At 40.3% G+C, this 21,995-nt stretch overlaps 1 protein-coding gene across 1 annotated transcript in view; it reads right to left on the bottom strand.

Moving 5' to 3' along the window:
• LOC132870852 (retinoic acid receptor beta-like) overlaps positions 1–21,995 on the bottom strand; it is a 174,501-nt gene that overhangs the window by 125,198 nt on the left and 27,308 nt on the right. Inside the window, exon 2 of the mRNA XM_060904760.1 lies at positions 10,932–11,080. Coding sequence (XP_060760743.1) covers positions 10,932–11,080 — 149 coding nt within the window. The remainder of the gene's footprint in view (positions 1–10,931; positions 11,081–21,995) is intronic.

Here is a 21,995-nt window from a genome sequence, read left to right on the forward strand (position 1 = left end):
TTGACATACTGTAATATGGATTATTACAGTTGTGGTGTTGAATAGGGCTATTTATTTATTTATTTATTTATTTATTATTCTTATTATTTATTGTTTACTGTTTGATCTCAGACGCATTAAGAAGGCAAGAAATTGCACTAACTAACTTTTGAGGAGGCCCCTGTTAATTGAAAAGCGTTCCAGGTGATGACCTCATGAAGCTGGTTGAGATAATGCCAGTAGTGTGTGAAGTGTCATCAAGGTAAACGCTGGCTATTTTGAAGAATTAAAAAATATCAAACATAAATATTTTTTGCACTTTTTTGTTTACCACATAATTCCATTTATGTTCCATGTTATTTCAGAGTTTTGATGTCTTCAGTATTGTACTACAATGTAGAAAATAATCTAAATACAGAAAAACCCATGAATGAGTATAAATAAATTAATATACAAACATTCAGTAATAATAATAATAATAATAATGGGGCGGCACGGTGGTGTAGTGGTTAGCGCTGTCGCCTCACAGCAAGAAGGTCCAGGTTCGAGCCCCGTGGCCGGCGAGGGCCTTTCTGTGTGGAGTTTGCATGTTCTCCCCGTGACCGCGTGGGTTTCCTCCGGGTGCTCCGGTTTCCCCCACAGTCCAAAGACATGCAGGTTAGGTTAACTGGTGACGCTAAATTGACTGTAGGTGTAAATGTGAGTGTGAATGGTTGTCTGTGTCTATGTGTCAGCCCTGTGATGACCTGGCGACTTGTCCAGGGTGTACCCCGCCTTTCGCCCGTAGTCAGCTGGGATAGGCTCCAGCTTGCCTGCGACCCTGTAGAACAGGATAAAGCGGCTACAGATAATGAGATGAGATGAATAATATCATACAAACTAGACTACACTGAAGCAGTTATGGCATCTAATTTGTTGACAGTGTTATGTTACTGGTAACTGTCATGGGAGCTGTTATATCACTGGATATACACCATCATCTAATCTAGCATGATGTAAGGTTAAGTGCTTCCTGATATGATCCCTCAATACGCTTGACTCTCTCTCTCTCTCTCTCTCTCTCTCTGAATAGGAAAATGAAAAGAAAACATCATCTGCCCCAAGCACCAGTCTGCACAGGGCTACATATATATGGCACAGAAAGGACGTATCATGCCCATTCTAATCCTGTCAAGTCACTGTTACTGAAAACGCCAATCCAGCATGAATTCTGCTATTTTTATCTTCCTCTCTCTCCCACTTTATTCCATCCTCCCCATCGCATTTCTTCCTGTCCTCATGTTGAGTGCATGTAGTGCGCTAATCTACATAGCTTTCATCATAGTCTCCAAAACAAACATATTTGTGTCTCAATCACAATGCCTACCTTGAGAGCCTTGGGGCGAGGGTGGGGTGGGGGGGAACGACAGACAGACAGACAGACAGAAACAGAATAAAATAGTGCGACAGAGAGGAAGACATGTGGAGAGAGAGGACTCATCTCATCTCATTATCTCTAGCCGCTTTATCCTTCTACAGGGTCGCAGGCAAGCTGGAGCCTATCCCAGCTGACTACGGGCGAAAGGCGGGGTACACCCTGGACAAGTCGCCAGGTCATCACAGGGCTGACACACAGACACAGACAACCATTCACACTCACATTCACACCTACGGTCAATTTAGAGTCACCAGTTAACCTAACCTGCATGTCTTTGGACTGTGGGGGAAACCGGAGCACCCGGAGGAAACCCACGCGGACACGGGGAGAACATGCAAACTCCGCACAGAAAGGCCCTCGCCGGCCCCGGGGCTCGAACCCAGGACCTTCTTGCTGTGAGGCGACAGCGCTAACCACTACACCACCGTGCCGCCCGAGAGAGAGGACTAAAACAGAAAAACAGAGTAAAAGAGACACAAAATGAAAGACAGAGAGAACAGGAATAGAGATTAAAAGAAAGAGAGAGAGAAAGTAAGAGACGGCAAGATAGAGAGACAAATATAGATAGAGAGAGACAGACAGACAGAAAGAGAGAAACAATAAAATAGTGGGACAGAGAGGAAGACGTGGAGAGAGAAGGACTGAAACAGAAAAACAGAGTAAAAGAGAGAGAGACAAAATGAGAGAGAGAACAAAAATAGAGATTAAAAAAGACCGATAGAGAGACATACACAGAAATATAGATTAAGAGAGAGAGACAGAAAGAGAGAAACAGAATAAAATAGTGGGATAGAGATAGACATGCAGAGAGAGGACTGAAACAGAAAAACAGTTAAAGAGAGAGAGAGAGAACAGAAATAGAGATGAACAGAAAGAGATAGAGAGAAAGTAAGAGAGGGCGAGAGAGAGAGAAATACAAATATAGCTTAAGAGAGAGAGAGAGAGAAACAGAATAAAATAGTGGGACAGAGAGGAAGACTTGGAGAGAAAAGGACTGAAACAGAAAAACAGTAAAAGAGAGTAAAAGAGAGAGAGAACAGAAATAGAGATTAAAAGAAAGCGATAGAGAGAAAGTAAGAGAGGGCGAGAGAGAGAGAGAAATACAAATATAGCTTGAGAGAGAGAGAGAGACAGAAAGAGAGAAACAGAATAAAATAGTGGGACAGAGAGGAAGACGTGGAGAGAAAAGGACTGAAACAGAAAAACAGAGAGAGAACAAACAAAGCACTTCCTCACAAGTCTCTGAATTCCAGACATTCTTCGACTACACACACACACACACACACACTGCTGAGATGATCATGGCCTTATTCTCTCATTCACTTCAGGACATTTGTCATAAAGCTAGGGTGACCAGATTCCCCTAGTCTGAAACCGGGACACTTTTGCGCGCGACCATGCTCGTGCACGCACACCTTTTTTTTACGTAAACGTGACACTCAGAGAGGTGCTCTTATCATTTTGTTGAAGCTCACATTTATCAACATCTCACATGAAATAAAACAAACAGGCATTTTGTTATCTAGTAGCATAGTGGTGTACAGATCAGTGAAATTATGGTCAGACAACAGATTTTGTAATGGCTGAGAATAGGCCAGGCTATGTCCATAGGCCAAATTTACACTGATTTATTTCACCTGTTTGTGAGAACACCAAGAAGAATGCATATGCACATGTAGGCTAGATCTCTAAAATCGTATGCACGAACTTAAAAAGTAGATATGTGACCTCAACATAGCCTAGGTCAGAATCAACCTTACTAACCATTCCCCACAACTGAATGAATAAAGCAAGAAGATGTGTACAAAAGTGAACACTTTAATGGAAGGTGCAACAAGCTGTTCAACACAGCAATATGGCCAAACTGTCAGAATGGTATGTTAAACAGAAACAAAAAAGAGACAAGTGATTTGAGAATATATACTACGGAAGCCGAGAGAGGCCCTTCATATAATCCTTTTTTTTATTCACCTTGTTATTCCGAGATAACGACATAATTAATTCAGGATCTCGAGAAAACAACACAACTAATTCGAGATCTCGAGAAAACAAAACCGTTATTCCGAGATCTCGAGAAAACAAAACAATTATTTCATGATCTCGAGTAAACAGCTGAGAAATGGTTCATTCAGGTGCGCCAAGAGACTTGTGATATGCTGACTTTGGGGCTATTTCTCATTCTGTATAGACGCAACTTTGGTCATTAGAATGTCTGGAATAATCGATCACCTAATAAGGCAATACTTTGATCAGGGGTTGACACAGGGAGAGATTGCATTAAGTCTTTTAATAAGGGATAACTTCAAAATTAGTCCGCGGCGCCTCCGCATAAGACTGGCCCGGCTTCGTCTCTACCGACGGAGATACAGTGATCCAGCTGAGATCATGAAATACTTGTTTTGTTTTCTCGAGATCTCGAATTAGTTGTGTTGTTTTCTCGAGATCCTGAATTAATTATGTCGTTATCTCGGGATAGCAAGGTGAATAAAAAAAGATTATATGAAGGGCCTCTCTCAGCAGTAAAGGAGGAGAGGGGCGACAGCCCGAGGAAAGCCCCCACAGGAGCGCACAGCATTTGCAGCATAGGCTACCCAACTCAGTACAAGAACAAAACACTTACAGTGTGTGCAGTGGGCTTCGTGCGCATTGTTCTGCGCCTCTCGGAGGAAGGGGTAGGTGCCCTGTAAATCTTTGGAAAAGGTACATTTTCTTTTCGGCATAATTGCTGCGGCGTTACTGCTGCTAGCTGCTAGACAAAGAACATTCGCGCCAGTTAATGTTTATTTTATTGTTGCATGGCAACACGTTCTGTTGTCTGGAATAATGTGGCTAAATAAACCCCCATGCCACAGGGCCAGGGGGCAGTAACCAGGAAAGTCTGCGATTCCTGTCAATTCATCAAAATAGTAAATGCAGACATTTCTCCGCTAATGATTCCCACGCTGCTCAGTTGCAAACGTCGCGAGTGGAGAAAACCGGGACATATCCGTGTCCCGACAGACTTTTGTCGGGACTCGGGACACACAACCCCAAATCGGGACTGTCCCGGTAAAACCGGGCCGTCTGGTCACCCTACATAAAGCTAATGAATCAGCACTCACAGCCGTCTGCACGACTGTTTCTCACAGACATCATCTTTTTTGTTGTTGTTGCTGCTGCTGTCAGTAAACACCAACGTTCCCTGAAATTCCTTGGCTGAAAACCTGAAGAGCACCTGTAGTGGAGATGTGAAATCCTTACAGTGAAATCAGTGTTGCACCACAATTACCCACAGTGATGTGTTTCCTTCCTTAACTCTGCCCTAAAATCTTCCTTTTGCTCCTCGCTCTTAAAGAGTCTCACATCTTGCCTCTCAGATATCAAGGTCTCAGCACGTCTATCCTACACACACACACACACACACACACACACACACACACACACACACACACACACACCTCACTTGGAAACTATCAGACTTCATTAGCAACAGACTTCTAATTATCACCCACACGTTTCCGCTAAAGGGTTCATGTTTTTTTTTTTCCTTCTTCCTGTCCACAGTATGTATATCACAGTTTATATACTATGTTTGACTGCAAGCTTTGCCTCTGCACTTCTGGTTTATCTCCTGCCTGTTTATGTACTCTGCTGTGTTTTTGTTAAAACTTGGCCTTTCCACAGATCTAAAGTTCTAGTTCAGTAAGTTCGTGCTGCAGCTCACAAAGCCCAACGTTTAATAATTCAGAAAGCCTTGTAGCTGCACACACACACACACACACACACACACACACACACACACACACACACACACACACACTTTGGTGCTGGGTCCAGTATGGATATTTAAAAACTTCCTATAGGTATGAAAATAAAACAAGCGTCTGATTGAATTATTATTATTATTATTATTATTATTATTATTAAGGCATGATGAGGGATTGACTGTTTATAGCTGTTATGATCTACAGTAGTGTGCAAAAGTCAGGCACATGTAAAGAAATGCTGTCGACCAAAAATGGCTTAAAATAATGAAATGAAATGTTTCAACATTAAAACAATACTATAAACAGTAATCAGTTAGTTAAGTTAAAGTCCTTCCCACGCCTTACAGTACCTGGTATTCCTAGGCAGTCTCCCACTCAAGTACTAACCAGGCCCAACTCTGTATGTGGCGCATCGGGCGGCGCCGATCTCCGTTTCCATAGCCCTCAGCCTCTCGCCTATTACATAGCTAGGGTTACAGTGGGGGGCTAGTCCTCTGGTAACCACGAGAGTTTAACTCCCCATGCACATCTGTATTGCAGCGTGCCTTGGCAGATGGCAGTAGGTACCATTTTATGATGGTCTTTGGTATGACCCGACCGTGAATAGAACTCACGATCTCCCGATCGAGAGGCGGACACACTACCACTAGGCCACTAGTCAGTCAACAGTAATCAGTAAGCCGTAATAAATGAAGCAAAGTCAATAGTTGGTGTGAGACGAGGCGACCCTTTGCTTTAAATTAAAAAAAAAAATAGTAATCTCAGGTACAGTGAGTGCGGTTTTATGCGGAAATGAGCTGTAGGTTTTACTGAGCGTCTTCCAGAACCAGCCACAGTTCTTCTGGACACTTTGACTGTCACACTCGCTTCTTCATTTTGCACCAAAACCCAGCGGCCTTCATTATGTTTTCTTTTTTAATCTGAAAAGTGCTCTCTTATGGAATATGCTGCTCAGATACGAACTTTTTCTTTCTGTAACATTTAATTTTGTGCTGGAAAACAAAACGAACATTTGGACTCTAAAATGTTTTTGTACTGACTCGATAATGTAGAAGTCATAAAATAGAACTCTGTGAAAAAGTCTGCATGAAAAAATAATAGGGGGCCTAAGACTTTTGCACAATGCTGTATGTAAGTGATAGCAAGAAATTGTTTTGCACGCTACGCTAGATGAAATGTAATTATAAATGGATAAAACATATTATGTGTCCTTCATTAATAAAATAAGTAAAACTTGATGCCAACAATGTTGATGGAGATGCATCTACTGTCAGCAAGTCTAGTCCATCCATCCATTATCCGTAACCGTTTATCCTGTACAGGGTCTCGGGCAAGCTGGAGCCTATCCCAGCTGACTATGGGCGAGAGGCGGGGTACACCCTGGACAAGTTGCCAGATCATTGCAGGGCTGACACAGAGACAAACAACCATTCATACTCACATTCACATCTACGGTCAATTTAGAGCCACCAATTAGCCTGACCTGCATGTCTTTGGGGGAAACTGGAGCACCCGGAGGAAACCCACACAGACACGGGGAGAACATGCAAACTCCACATAGAAAGGCCCCTGTCGGCCACTGGGCTCAAACCCAGAACCTTCTTGCCATGAGGCAACAGTGCTAATCACTACGCCCCAAGTCTAGTCCATCTTGTTGCTAATTTCTTTGACTTAAAAGTCCCTCCTGTGCCAGGACCTGGTGTTCCCAGGCAGTCTCCTTTCCCAGTACTAACCAGGCCCTGAACACGCATTGGGTGGCACCAATCTCCATTTCGGTAGCCCTTGGCCTCTTACCTATTACATAGCTTGGGTTACAGTGGGGGGCGAGTCCTCTGGTAACCACAAGAGTTTGACTCTCTATTTGCATCTGTATTGCGGCATGATGGCAGTAGGTACCATTTTTATGATGGGCTTTGGTAAGACCCAACTGAGACCTCTCCCGGTTGAAAGGCAGACACACTAACCCAGGGCAGGAATTTCACGAGGGCCACGGCCCTCGTGCCCTCTCAATTTGGCCTTGTGCCCTTGGAAAAAATATCTGCCGTAAGGCCACAGTGGCCTTGATGCCCTGCGGTTTTGTAGTCTGCCTCATGACTGCCAATAGGCTTTAACATCACCTGCGTCTATTGAGAAAAAAATACGTCTTTTGATGACATTCTGGATTCTTATTGGGCAACTCATCAGTCGTGGATCGGACTCGAGCCTGGCATGAACCGCTCCGACGCGCTATAATGACACCAATCTATCACCAGCCAACCAGGAAACTTAATCAAACGCATCCCCCGCCCACTTGTGTCCGCGTCTGAGACGTTGAATTTTCACAGAAGGAGGGAAGAAGTTGACTGAGGTAAGACTGTGTGATAAATTAACGAGCGAATAAGAGAGGAATTTCAACATATAGGGCTTAAGTTTGTTACCGTTAAATAAGCATTGCTTGTACAGTAACGTTATGTCGTTACAACGTTGACCCACTTTTAATGTGCCGAGTACCGACTGTAGCCAGTAACAAATGCTAATTAGCTTCCTGTCAAAAGTGCAAAGACCTTAAATTGCTCTGTGTAAATTAGAAAATGGCGCAACTTCCTCTGTAGCCATCAACGGACAAGCACAGACTTGTCTTGAGTTTTGAGCCAATCACAACAGGGCAGCACTGTTGGCCTGAGGTAAAACATGATAGTTTAAGTTTGTTTAAATTACATAAATGAGTAACCCAATGACTGTCTCATATACTCTTCATATACTCATACTGTTTAAGTAATGCAATAAAACTAATCTTTAAAAGTGGAATTTACTCAAACTGTTTGCATAGAATGAACTTTCGGGTTAACAGTGTCATAGTGTCGCAGTGTTCTGCAAATTTGCAATTTAATATTTCAGATCTTGAGACATGAAAGTGCTATTTTAAAAAATAAAAGGTCAGAAATGTTTTCTATAGGGGTGTTCACACGGCAACTTTTACTCTGGTGTAGCACCGGGGCTGCCCCGGTAGAGCGTTCACACGGTACAAAGTTATACCGGTGTCGCCCCTGAAAGCTGCTTAAACCGGTGCAAATCTAACCCTGCTCGGGAGGTGGTTTAAGAAATTTACTCCGGAGTAAATGCTAGTTTGCGGGGCAGCACCGATATAAAATGGGACGTCTGAACGCTACAGGGGTAGACTCGCTACGTGTGAGGGGAGTTGATTACATACGGGCATTGCATAATTTGCATCCTGGTATTTTGCGCTTCCAAAATGGCGAATATCAACAACAACAGAACTACGTGTCTTCCAGTGTTGCCAGATTGGGCAGTTTTAAGTGCATTTTGGCGGATTTGAACATATTTTGGGCTGGAAAACATCAGCAATATCTGGCAACACTGGTGTCTTCATCCACGTTGTTTTCCCATCGCTTGGTGATGCCATGACAACCGGGAAAAGGAAGTACATTTTCACGCATGCACATATTTAATTTCCGCATTATTACTATCGCAAATAATAGTAATAATGATAGGAAATTATAGTAAAAAAAGGATAAAAGGAAATGATATCAAAACTTTATTACTATCAAAGGAAATGATAGTAATAAAGTTTTTGCTACTATTGCACGGTCGCAGAAACTGCCGTGTGACTGCAAGTGGGGCTGCACCGGTGCTAACACGCTTCTCTCTAGTAAGCAGGGTTGTGACGTGTGAACGCTGCGCAAAATTTACACCGGTGTAAGATATATCGCAACAAAATACATCGGTGCAGCATCGATGCAAATATGTGCCGTGTGAACACCCTATTTGTCGTCTATTTAGTTCATTTTATTTCCTCAATAATTTTCCTTGATTGAGAAATTGGTCTGGGCTCTTATGGGTTAATCAGTAGCCTGCATGCTAGTATATGTTCCATTTACAGTCAAACATTTTGATGGACTCCAGGCTCAGTTTTGATTAATCAAAAATCTGCGTAGTAGTACAGTCTGAAGATGCTCTTGCACATTCGGTGTCGGTTGAATAAAAATGATGGGAGGATACAGGTTTAAAGGCCCGGTCCCACTGGCCGATGGACACAAAACGTATGCAAAAAGGACACAGCGGACGAGCAAAATTTCGGGGGTGGCTCTATCCGTTTTCATCCGCTCCAGAAATGGACAAAATTGGCGAAAATTTGCGAAAACAGAACGGAAAAGAACGGACGTGGGTAGTATATAGCGGGGATGTTAAACGCATGTTCATAGGAAGCCTAGCGGATGAAAGCGGATGGAAGTGGATGACAGCTCCGAAGGGGTTACCGGTGATAACTGAGAAGCGGACGCATAGCAGAAAGAGCGGATGCATAGCGGATGAAGGGGATGCATCACGTACGCCTAACGGAAACAAAGGGCATGTTGCGCGGATGTATATCGGATGCAGGCCGATTGTCCGCTAGTTGTCCTTCTACATACTCTAGACATACTCCAGACATCCTCAATATACGAGATACATCTCAGATATAAACGCTTTGTCCGTTTTGAATACTTTATATACGAGATGCATACGCTTACATCCTTTCTATTTCCGTGCTACTAACGATGAATAGACGTTTCATGTACCTTATCTTTCCTCCCTCTTTCCGTTTTCAGCTGCAGCGGATGCGAGTTGCGAGGATGCCCAGAGGATGCAGAGAGGATACAGCAGACGTTTAACGGATGATGACGGACATAGAACGTTTGTTGCTCGTATATGTCGCGGATTTACATCGTACACGGCGGAAAGTTCATCCGTTCTAAAAGTTTTGTGCAGCTCAAAACTTTTTGCGCGGATGAAATCACAGTGGACGGATGCTCGATGGATAGAGCGTATGAAGCACGTATGCAATGAGTACACAACGGATGCATAGCGTTTTCCAACGGATGGCAAAGATTTTTTTACGTTTTACATCCTCTTTGCATCCGTAAGTGCAGTGGGACCGGGCCTTAATAAGTTTTACAATTTTTGAAGTGAGTGATGGATTGATAAGTTTAGATGTGTTCAATATTTTCTTATCTTCAGACATAATAGTGTAGGAGATGTTTCTTTACCTGCTTGATAGTTTCGACTGAAACTCCAATCTTCCTCAGAAGAGTCATTAGTCCTTAAATTCAATTCATTATAGACGTGAACTTAAAATCATTGTTTTATTTTATGGCCTTGGTGCCCTGGCTTTTGGCCTTCGTGCCCTCAAAAAATTGGCAGCACAAAAGGCAAAGTGGCCCCGCCCCTAAAATGACGAAATTCCAGGCCTGCACTAACCACTAGGCCAGCTCGCGGTTGTATGCCTTAAATACCCTTAAAAATACGTCAAACATGATTGAAGCTTTGAAGAATAACTATTTCAGAATATTTCAGAAGAATAACTATTTCACTTGACCTTGCTGTGACCTTGATCGATTCCCTGCTTGGATCAATTCCAAAGTCTAATCAGTTCCTTTGCTGGTTACAATGAGAATTCGTTAAATTATAAATCCTACAAGCTGCTCATTCCTGAGATATCACACTAATGTGAATCTTGGCTGGACAGCCTGAAAATATGGCGAATTTGCAAATTGCTGTCATGTAAGAGGAATAAAACACTCTAGGATGTGCTGTTTTAGAAATTGGAAGATTTCCCTATAACAGCAGAACATCCTGTCTGGTTTTATCCCTTACTCAACACTTGAATAGTGGATAAAAGTAAACAGCTTTTCTTTTTTTTGCACCAAAAAAGGCAACGCAGCAGTAAGGAAACCTTTCCATGAAAATTTTAAAGGCAGTTTTGCCTAAAATGCCCATGTTCATGAGACGTGTTCTTCTCATGTTTGGCTTACCTTGCACCCCTCGCAGGCACTGACGCCATAGTGGTACCCAGAGGATTTGTCCTGGCACACGAAGCAGGGCTTGTAGACGCGTGGAGGAGGCAGGGGCGAGGGCGGGCTGGGCACCAGTTCCTCCGAACTACTGCTTTGTGTCTCGATGGCTGTAGGCAAGACAAGAATGACAACATAGGAAATTACAAAAAAAAAAACAGATTACATAAGAACAGAAAAGATAACACGTGGACAAATATCCTGTACGCCAGGTGGCCCATATGTAGAATTAGTTTATGAATATGAATACAATAAAGATGCATGATGAACACATTTGTCCGGGTTTTATCTCGCATCATTGTGAACGGTTTCTTTTTTCAGAATGTTAAACTCCTACTCTGGCTGTAGATGCCTGTGGAAAACAGTAAACTGATACAACACTGATTACACACATGATAGAAAAGCTCCAGAGTACTGTGTTCTTAGCGTTAGCGCAGTCAGTATTTATTTATCCTGTCGGTGTAACTGAATCTTAGTTAATACTGTAGTTTACACTACAGCGCTACTGAATTCTTGAATCTGATTGGTCAGTTGCTCTGACACAAGCCCCAGCTGCACAGTTTGTATTAATGCAATAATAATAATAATGTTCTAATATGGTGGCACGGTGGTGTAGTGGTTAGCGCTGTCACCTCACAGCAAGAAGGTCCGGGTTCGAGCCCTGTGGCCGGCGAGGGCCTTTCTGTGTGGAGTTTGCATGTTCTCCCCGTGTCCGTGTGGGTTTCCTCCGGGTGCTCCGGTTTCCCCCACAGTCCAAAGACATGCAGGTTAGGTTAACTGGTGACTCTAAATTGACCGTAGGTGTGAATGTGAGTGTGAATGGTTGTCTGTGTCTATGTGTCAGCCCTGTGATGACCTGGCGACTTGTCCAGGGTGTACCCCGCCTTTCGCCCGTAGTCAGCTGGGATAGGCTCCAGCTTGCCTGCGACCCTGTAGAACAGGATAAAGCGGCTAGAGATAACGAGATGAGATGAAAAATATCAGTGAAACTGAAGGATTTCTACATTGCTTTGATAAACTACTGAAAGGCTAATAATGTTCCTCTTTGCAAGAACAGCAGCTTCCTCAGGCTAATAATTTAATAGCTGCAGTGTTGCTGCTCTATGATGTGGCATTCAATGTTGTTGATGCTAAAGTTTACACGTATATCGAGTTATACAGCAATCGTAAAGAGTTTTTTCACATTACCCCACAATTAAAACAAATATTCACTGAAAGAAATACTCCAATCGTTTATCTTGTACATGACGTTCACACTGCCTCACCCATGAAGCTAAGCAAAGCCCACTATGAACTAAGAAATTATCTGAAACAAAGCAGACACAATAATGTGATGGGGACAGAAAGAGAATACTGAAGTGGTGTAAAGTGGTTCATTACAGGTCAGACCGTATCAGCAGACAAGAAGGCAACCTGATCACACCCTGAGCTTCAGGCTGAACGGATCAGATGATCAGATTACGCCGTTGTGAAGAGATCCTCAGAGCAGCAAAATTCATTTAGCCACGGCCCAATGGATTAACTCAGAAAACACTGCTTTTACCAACAAATAAAACATAAATATGTTTGTCATGCATGCTGGGGCAGGCACCATGTACAGAAAGAACTCCTTGACCAAAAATGATTCCTGTTATTAGCTACAAGTTTTTGATTAGCTAACACAATACAATACAATACATAGAGGATATTACACGGTTGCGTGAAGATATGAACTTAACCTTCGAACAGTGAAAATATTGTCAACACAGGAAGATAAACTTCATATTTTCGCAACACCATGTTCTTTACACACAACCCCCCCCCCCCCCCCCCCAGTAAATCAAAACAATTTTAATTTAAACCGGTTCGCCATTTTGACAATGCGCAAAAACAGTCAGTGGAAAAACACTGGGAGTGACGTCATCGGAGTGAAGTATCGGGAATTATTATACATACAGGACACTTTTTCCATGGAATAAAAACATGTGTTCTATTCCCTTCTAGTAGGTTTATTGATCGCATATAATATTGTTATCATATCGCTTATCCTCCATGTATTATGCCACTCTCCCCAATGGATAATGAGCGTGCAATACTGTTATAATATTGCACGTTGTCAAGACAACACGACGTAACACGTCGGAGCTCATGCGAAGATCCAATGACAAAACTTTTCTGCTGCTCATGCGCACAACCATTTCTTTGTCGGCTGGGAGAGAGAGAGAAGACGGGGTTAATCCAGTGCTTGGATTAAGCATGAAATAAATAAACTGAAAATAAAGACACGCTGAACACCCAAAAGGCTCCCAAAACTTCATTATATATTCTTCAAGTATATTTACAAGAGAAAAACAGACCAACGGACATTGAAAAACTGGAAAAGAGACACATCGGAGATGTAAAACTTCCGTGCTAGCGAGTGACTGTGATAGTTTGTACACAAACGTGGCCATGAGGTTCGCTTCATTAAAAGCGGAAGATTGAAAGAGAAAGACGCACTGGACACCCGAAAGGCTACCAAAACTTCACTGGATATTCTTCACGCGTATTTACAAGAGAAAAACAGACCAACGGACATCGAAAAACTGGAAAAGACAGCAATAGCGGAAATATTGTCAAAGTTGTACTTGAAGGTGAGGAAAAGTGACGGAGACTTTTACAAGAGGACTTCACTCATGGACTTCACTCAGCAAAGCCCTTTTGTTTTGAACAACTGCAATGTAACAATTAACTACGACCAAAAGTAACTGAACTTGAACTGTCTACCTGGATATCGCTTGTATATAAATTGGGCTGTTGTTCAGGCTTTTTGGACTTGTACCATTTTTAATTGTTAGAACTTTGACTTTGTACAGTACATTGGATTGAAAGAATATTGAATTACATTCGATCAGAATCAGCATTCAATATTGGTAAGTTACCCCCCTGTTCTTAACTTTCTGTAAAATCTATAATTGTTCCATCGAATGTATAATAATAATAATAATAATAATAATATTGACTGTTTTTTTATGGTATACCAGATATATTCCATTCATCTACTCGTCTTCAACTCGTTCAATATCATGTTAGCTGAATGGAATATATCTGATATACCACTCAAAGCCAACCAATATTATTTAAATATGTCACTCAGAACCGCGATGTTGTTTGTATGAAAAATGCGAGTTTTTCAACACGAGAAGATAAACTTCATATCTTCAAGCCAACATGTGATTTTATTTTTATTATACTGACACATTCACAAACAAAAAGTACTCAAATTTATCAAACCAATTCATCGATTTCCTCACAAGTGACAGATAGAAATTTATGTCATGGTTGCTATTCTCGATGTCCCGGCTGGAGCTCGTATGAAAAATACAAGTGCTGTATTTCTCAGTAAAACACTTATGTCAATACAATACGGTCATATATTATATTTGTTACAATCAGTAAGTGTAATAATGACCGAAAGCCAAGAACTGACATTCTTTACCTAAATAAAACTGCAGTTAAACATCTAAACAAAATATGCTGATAATAGTTGAAATAGAGCTTCAAATTCTACACAAAAGTATAAATCCATAAATATACTTAAAGTATGAATACACAAGAAAGATTCACATAAGAAAAAGACATCTGCCTCAAATCACACACTGATTCTAGTTACTGATGATAAATTTAGGTCCCTTTCACTAAGGAACCAACATTTACTAAGGATAATTGACAACAATTTTACTGCTAAGCCTTCAAATGTGAACTAGCATGCTAATAACTCCGACGAAACAAACTAGCTGAATGCTATGGTACTAGCTAGACAATGTGAGAGATTAGGAGTTAAAAACGTGTAACTCGCAGTTTTATGCCTAATCCCTCAAATGTTATTTACCATCGTAATAAACTAGCAATACAAACTGGTAGAATGCTAATAGCTAGATAACGCTGAATAGATTAGGAATTAGCTAAGGCTAAGAGCTTTATTCCTAGTTTCACAAATGTTAGCGAGCATGATAGTAATGCTAATGAATCAAACTAGCTGAACACAGCTAGCTAGCTGCTATAATGTAAACTGCGTTGATGAATACAACGTGTACGTAGCAGCAGGTAGATTATGGTGATGTGTGTAATGATGTAGTGTTTGAAAATGTAGTAAGTAAAAGTCAAATGTGTTTGGTGCAAAAAAAAAAAAGCCTCAAGTACAGGTGCTTAAAAATGAGATTTAGTTAATATCTGATGTTTGTTATGAAAATACTTAGCACTGCATTAGTAGTGTATTAATGTATGAGTTACAGTCTGAATTAACTGTATACCACAAAGCTAACTGTGTTCAGCTAAAAAGATGATTTTTGAAAGGTTGCAATAAATATCTTGAGTCATAAATATAAACTGTGTAAAAATAAAATATATTTTGCTCATAGTTTCTGGGAGATGGTTTGAGGGCGTGTTTTCTGTCCTGATGGTGCAGAAGAAATCTATATCCTTAAATCTCACTCTGAAACAAACTGACTGTTTTAATGGGTTTATTTTGTTAACATGTACATCATTATTGAAGTGAGAAATAGTAAAAAATAGACTGTTAAAGTTCAAGAAGACGCAGCTCAATCTCAGTGTCTCTGTGTCCTTACAATCCTCAGAGTCAAATGTCCTTACAATTGCCTGGTCCTCACAAAAATTATACAGTTTTATGTGTAACATATCATTCATCATTATGAAAGGTCCTCACAAACAGGTAAAAACAATGTGTTTGGGAGAAGTGGGGGACATGTTTTCTTATCTTGAGGAAAAAAAATTCACCACAGAGATAGGAATGTCACTTTTGATCTTGTGGGGACATTTGACTGATTTTTCTTTTCTTTCTTTCTTTTTTTACTTTATTAATTATTTAATTACAATAATCATTGTGTCTATGAAATATCCTCACAAAAATAGACGTGTGTGTGTGTGTGTGTGTGTGTGTGTGTGTGTGTGTGTGTGTATTTAGCTGTTTGTAAAGGACTAAATGTCCTCACAACGATCAGACAGGGTCAAAATGTCCTCAAAATCACCTGGTCCTCACAACGATAGAAAAAAACAATAGTGTGTGTGTGTGTGTGTGTGTGTGTGTGTGTGTGTGTGTGTGTGTGTGTGTGTGTGCCTATTTAGCTGTTTGTAAAGAACTAACTGTCCTTACAATGATCGGACAGGGTCAAATATCCTCATAATCATCTGGTCCTCACAAAAAAATACACAGGTTTATATGCAGCATAACATTTATCATTATGTCTATGAAAGGTCCTCACAATGATAGAAAAAACAATAGTGTGTGTGTGTGTGTGTGTGTGTGTGTGTGTGTGTGAGTACGCATGTTTGTGTGTGTTTGCACATATTTAGCTGTTTGTAAAGGACTAAATGTCCTCACAATAATAGGACAGGGTCAAATGCCCTCATAATCACCTGGTCCTCAGAAAAATTACACAGGTTTATATGTAACTTAGCGTTAATCATTATGTCTATAAAAGGTCCTCACAATGACAGAAAAAACAATGGTGTGTGTGTGTGTGTGTTTGCAAATATGTAGCTGTTTGTAAAGGACTAAATGTTCTCACAACGATTGGAAAGGGTCAAATGTCCTCATAATCACCTGGTCCTCACAAAAAAAATACACAGGTTTATATGCAGCATAACATTTATCATTATGTCTATGAAAGGTCCTCACAATGATAGAAAAAACAATGGTGTGTGTGAGTACGCATGTTTGTGTGTGTTTGCACATATTTAGCTGTTTGTAAAGGACTAAATGTCCTCACAATAATAGGACAGGGTCAAATGCCCTCATAATCACCTGGTCCTCAGAAAAATTACACAGGTTTATATGTAACTTAGCGTTAATCATTATGTCTATGAAAGGTCCTCATAATGACAGAAAAAACAATGGTGTGTGTGTGTGTGTGTGTGTGTGTGTGTGTGTGTGTGTGTGTGTTTGCAAATATTTAGCTGTTTGTAAAGGACTAAATGTTCTCACAACGATTGGAAAGGGTTAAATGTCCTCATAATCACCTGGTCCTCACAAAAAATACACAGGTTTATATGCAGCATAACATTTATCATTATGTCTATGAAAGGTCCTCACAATGATAGAAAAAACAATGGTGTGTGTGTGTGAGTACGCATGTTTGTGTGTTTGCACATATTTAGCTGTTTGTAAAGGACTAAATGTCCTCACAATAATAGGACAGGGTCAAATGCCCTCATAATCACCTGGTCCTCAGAAAAATTACACAGGTTTATATGTAACTTAGCGTTAATCATTATGTCTATGAAAGGTCCTCACAATGACAGAAAAAAACAATTGTGTGTGTGTGTGTGTGAGAAATCAGGTTTGCAAGCTCAGGCTGTATTAGCCTCGGGCGCCAGCGGAAATATCTCTTTGCCTGTGTCTCAATTCTAACATTCTGTTCTGGGTGTGAAATCTGTCCCTACAGATGGCGACTACAGCATGTTATACATAAACTAACCATATGTAGCACTGTTTATATACGTATATTCAAAGGCATGTAATTTTTACCTCCATGTCAGTCGTTATAAAAAGATTCTGATGCCAGTATTTTTTTTTTTTGAGATTTCTTTCCTTCTTTAAATCTTGCTGAAAATGACAAAAAACAAAACAAAACAGTCTGTATTTGAGCCAAAATATTTCCCTGCTGTTACTGAGGTTAGGTTTTTGGTTTGATTTAGGTGTGGCATAGCGTTAATTAGCTAAAGTAATCATTACGCCACTGGAAGGTCCTTGCAAAGATTAAGAAAAAAAAACAGTGTTTGCAGGAAGAACAAAACATTGTGTTCTTCCTGCAAACTCTATAACATTTAAACAGTGCCAAAATAGAAGGAATGGGATCGATTGTGCTGTGAACATGGCTGATTATGCTTGATATCTTGTATACTTTTAATTTCCTCTCTGAATTCCAGTTACGTACCTCGTCTCATCTGTAAACATCTCAATATGTCCAAGGTTTATTTACTGTGAGAGACCTGGCAGTGAACCTTACACAGCGCACCAGCTTGGATCCATTTTTCTTCATTAAAATCATGTTATAATAAAAATCTAATTAATATTAGGGAAATTATTCTTCAGTGATTCACCACTAAGTAAATTATGCCAAGGATATCCATCACTTGTGCTCAATGCAAAATGTAAAGACCTGGCAATGTAGTAAATCACATATTGGCAAAAAAGAAAAAAAGGGGGACTTCAATTGCTAAAAACTAACCCAATACATCTTGTTGAATTCAGAGAGTTTAACAAGGCTGTGAGAAAACAAAGAAGAGAATGAGATTTTGCTGGATTGTGGTGAGGTTCGGGCAGTGCACTGCGCCTTCATCTCAGATCTGAGGCCAGATTAACAGAGTAAATAAATGCAGTTCGAGTCTCTAACTAAGTGCACATTGATTGTGGGAGGCTCTCGTTGCTCACCCTCACTATCTGTGTGTGTGTGGATTTCTTGCAGTAGACAGATAAACTGCTATATCGATCTCGCATCACACCCCTCCCTGACCCGCAACTCCGAGTTTCATGTTTCCGTCGAGTGAAACCTGATTGAATTAATGAAGGCAGGCGGCCATCCGTTTTTATTTAAGCCGGGTCATATAGCGACAAGGAGTGCAGCCGGCCCGGGCTACTCAAAATCCTTTCCATCTGCACACATGATGCTCACATGACACAAACATCAATTCTAATCATGAAAGACCTGATGCACAAATGGTCCGTGTCACGGGTGTTTGTAAAGGTCCAGCTACAAAACATTCCTTGTTTAAGAAGTCAAATGATATAACTAAACGGTGCCAATAGTTACCTTTTAACGCTTAATCATTAGTGACTAGTTTAGGGCTATGAACAAGAATTCGAATGTTGTTTTTCAGAGCGCTGCTTCATGTTACCTCTTTTGTCTTGTGGTTTAGACTCTGAACAGATGAGACACATCTGTCTGGAATTTGATGCTGGGAAAATAAACACATCTTTGTCGATTCATCTTGCCTTCATCACTTCACTAATCAAATCAGGAAGGGTAAAATAAAAATAAAAAAATCTATGAAAATCTGTCCCCTTTTTGACTTAAAAGTGGACGGCCTTTTGATTTCATAAAACCGGTGAAATTTAGTTACGCCTGAAATGTGGTCATTGTGATATATGTTTATTTCCGTAATATCTAAAAAACCCCAGGCCATTCTGTGGCTGGGAAGTTTTTTTAATTTGATGGGATTAAAGCAAATAATGTGCATGAAATTGCTTGCTTCACACAGTCAAGCAGACAGAGGAAGTCCTTGTGCGCATGCGCAGGTTTACCTTCTTCTTCTTTTGGGTTTTACGGCAGCTGGTATCCACAGTGTTGCATTCCTGCCATCTACAGGTTTACCTTTGAGCGTGCACTGACAGTTCCATCATTCTGTCGCTAAACGAACAGCTGATCACACCGAGGTGCTCGCTGAGCGCCCATATTTATTAGTTTGATATTTCCTGCGTTTCCTTTCCTTCGTATATAACATAACGTCTTTTCTTCTCGCTTTCTTTCCGTTACTCTAGTCGGTCTTTCACGTTTCATTCACACACTCACGCCCTCCATTTTTCTCTCCTGTTTCAACTTTGTATCCCACAATACCTTGTGTGAACGTGGAAAGCCCACCACGTCATGCATGACGTAGTATCTTGTATTGCGTCATGGTGAAGCAGGAAAAAATAACGGAGAATTTAGGTCCACGTGGCTTTAAATTTATTAATTGTTCTGTTTAAAAAAACTAATAAAATTGGAAGTCTGTGATTCGAATTCAGTAGCTTTCGGTCCACTAGACAAAAATAACTGGGTGTCGGGGAAAATTATTTTTATGACCTACACTTGAAAAATCTGAAAGGCAGTACAGCTTTAAAATCTCTAGCCATGTAGCTAGTCTCTGGTCCGATGAGCTACCTTCTGCTAAACAATTTAAATTAATGCATGTGATTGGATAAACCATCTGTAGTTACTGAACTACAATAATTTTTTTCTTTCCAAATATCCCATATATATATATATATATATATATATATATATATATATATATATATTAGTGCTGTCAAAAATGTCGTGTTATTAATGCATTAACTTGACTCAATTTTAACGGCGATAATTTTTTTATCGCGAGATTAACGCTCTGTGACATGATGTAGGTTTTTCATAAGCTTCTGAAACTGCCAGGAACTTGGAACAGAGACTTTGCTTAGAAAAACGATAGCAGCTAGACTGTAATGCCACGCCCCGCACAGCCAGAGTCCTCTGCCCCCCCCGAAGAGCCACAGTGCTCGGCTTAGGTTTCGTTTTCCCATCGGCGGCTCCAGCCCCACTTTGCAGTGGCTGTGACAAGACGTGTTATGCTCTGCAATTAAAAAAAAAAAAAAAAACATTGGTACAACCAGTGTTCAAACTATGCCGATATTTTTGGGGGGGTTCCTTTTTTTCCCTTGGGGGGGGGGTGCTTGCACTTGTCTCAGAGCGCGGCTCTCCATCGCGCGCTCACTTCGGATATGCAAATGCTTCCTGTTACACACGATTGCTATGTCAATAAACATCATTTTGCCAATATTTTAGAGACCCCCCAACATTTCCCAAATCATGTTTTCAAGGGATCTCATGTCTGTTTCAGGGGATCTCGGATCCCCCGAGTACCCCCGTAGTTCGAACGCTGAGCAAGCCCATTCACTTTTTTATGCTGATAAGAGAATTACAATGGTTTTTCATGTGACAAAAATGTGCGATTAAATTGCGATTAATCGCGAGTTAACTATGACAGTCGCGACATTAATCGCGATTAAATATTTTAATCGCTTGACAGCACTAATATATATATATATATATATATATATATATATATATATATATATATATATTTATTGGATATATTATCTGCTGAATTACAGTACCGTGCAAAAGTCTTAGGCACATGTAAAGAAATGCTGTCGACCAAAAATGGATTAAAAAATAATGAAATGAAATGTTTCAGCATGAAAAAAATACCATAAACAGTAATCGGTAAGCTGTAATAAATTAAATAAAGTCAATATTTGATGTGAGACAAGTCGACCCTTTGCTTGAAAAAAAAAAAAGACAGTAGTCTTATAAGGAAATAATCTGTAGGTTTTACTGAGCATCTTACAGAACCAGACACAGTTTTTCTGGACACTTTGACTGTCGCATTCGCTTCTTCATTTTGCACCCAAACCCTGCAGCCTTCATTATGTTTTCTTTTTTAATCTGAAAAGTGCTCTCTTGTGTGACATGCAGCTCAGATATAAACATTTTTTTTTCTTGTAACATTTAATTTTGTGCTGGAAAACAAACATTTGGAACTAAAATGTTTTTGTACTGACTCGATAATGTAGAAGTCATAATGGAGTTCGTATGAAAAAAATAGGGGGGCTAAGACTTTTGCACAGCTCTGTATGTATTTTGCTGGGCCTGTGTTCAAACACATGATCTGCCAGTTGGCGACTCCTGGTCTTAATGGGACGTCTAGAAAATATGTTAATATGCAGAAGAAAAGGTGTTTGTAATGCACACGTTGCAGAAGATACAGCAGATGGCATGAACATGACTTAAGAAGCCTATGACTTAAGTATGAATTTACAATGTTTAAGTTAATATAGAACCGGAACACTATAAATCAACAAGAAACGTCACGTGTTTGGTTCAGTTTCTCTAAAGGAAATGCACAATGTACAGTACACGACTGAAGCGACTTCATTCATACAGTATAATATTAAATACAGTCCAATATCATCTTCATTTGTATAAATCTGTATTCATTTCTCACTTCAGGTTTTTCTCATAAATGTAATGCTTGCGACAGGAATTAATTAAAAAAAAAAAAAGATTTTTACCTGAAAATAAAAAGGACAAATAATACACACATTAACCTGATCTCCATCTCTTATTTGTACAAATATCTTCCTTCAGTACAACTCACAATCACGCACAGACCTTCTGTGTTTCTATTTCCATAAATATTGTTCATATGAAATGACCTGAATCAATGGACATGAACGGATAAAAAAGCTGG

The sequence above is a fragment of the Neoarius graeffei genome, chromosome 22 (assembly GCF_027579695.1).
Source record: "Neoarius graeffei isolate fNeoGra1 chromosome 22, fNeoGra1.pri, whole genome shotgun sequence".
NCBI lineage: Eukaryota > Metazoa > Chordata > Actinopteri > Siluriformes > Ariidae > Neoarius > Neoarius graeffei.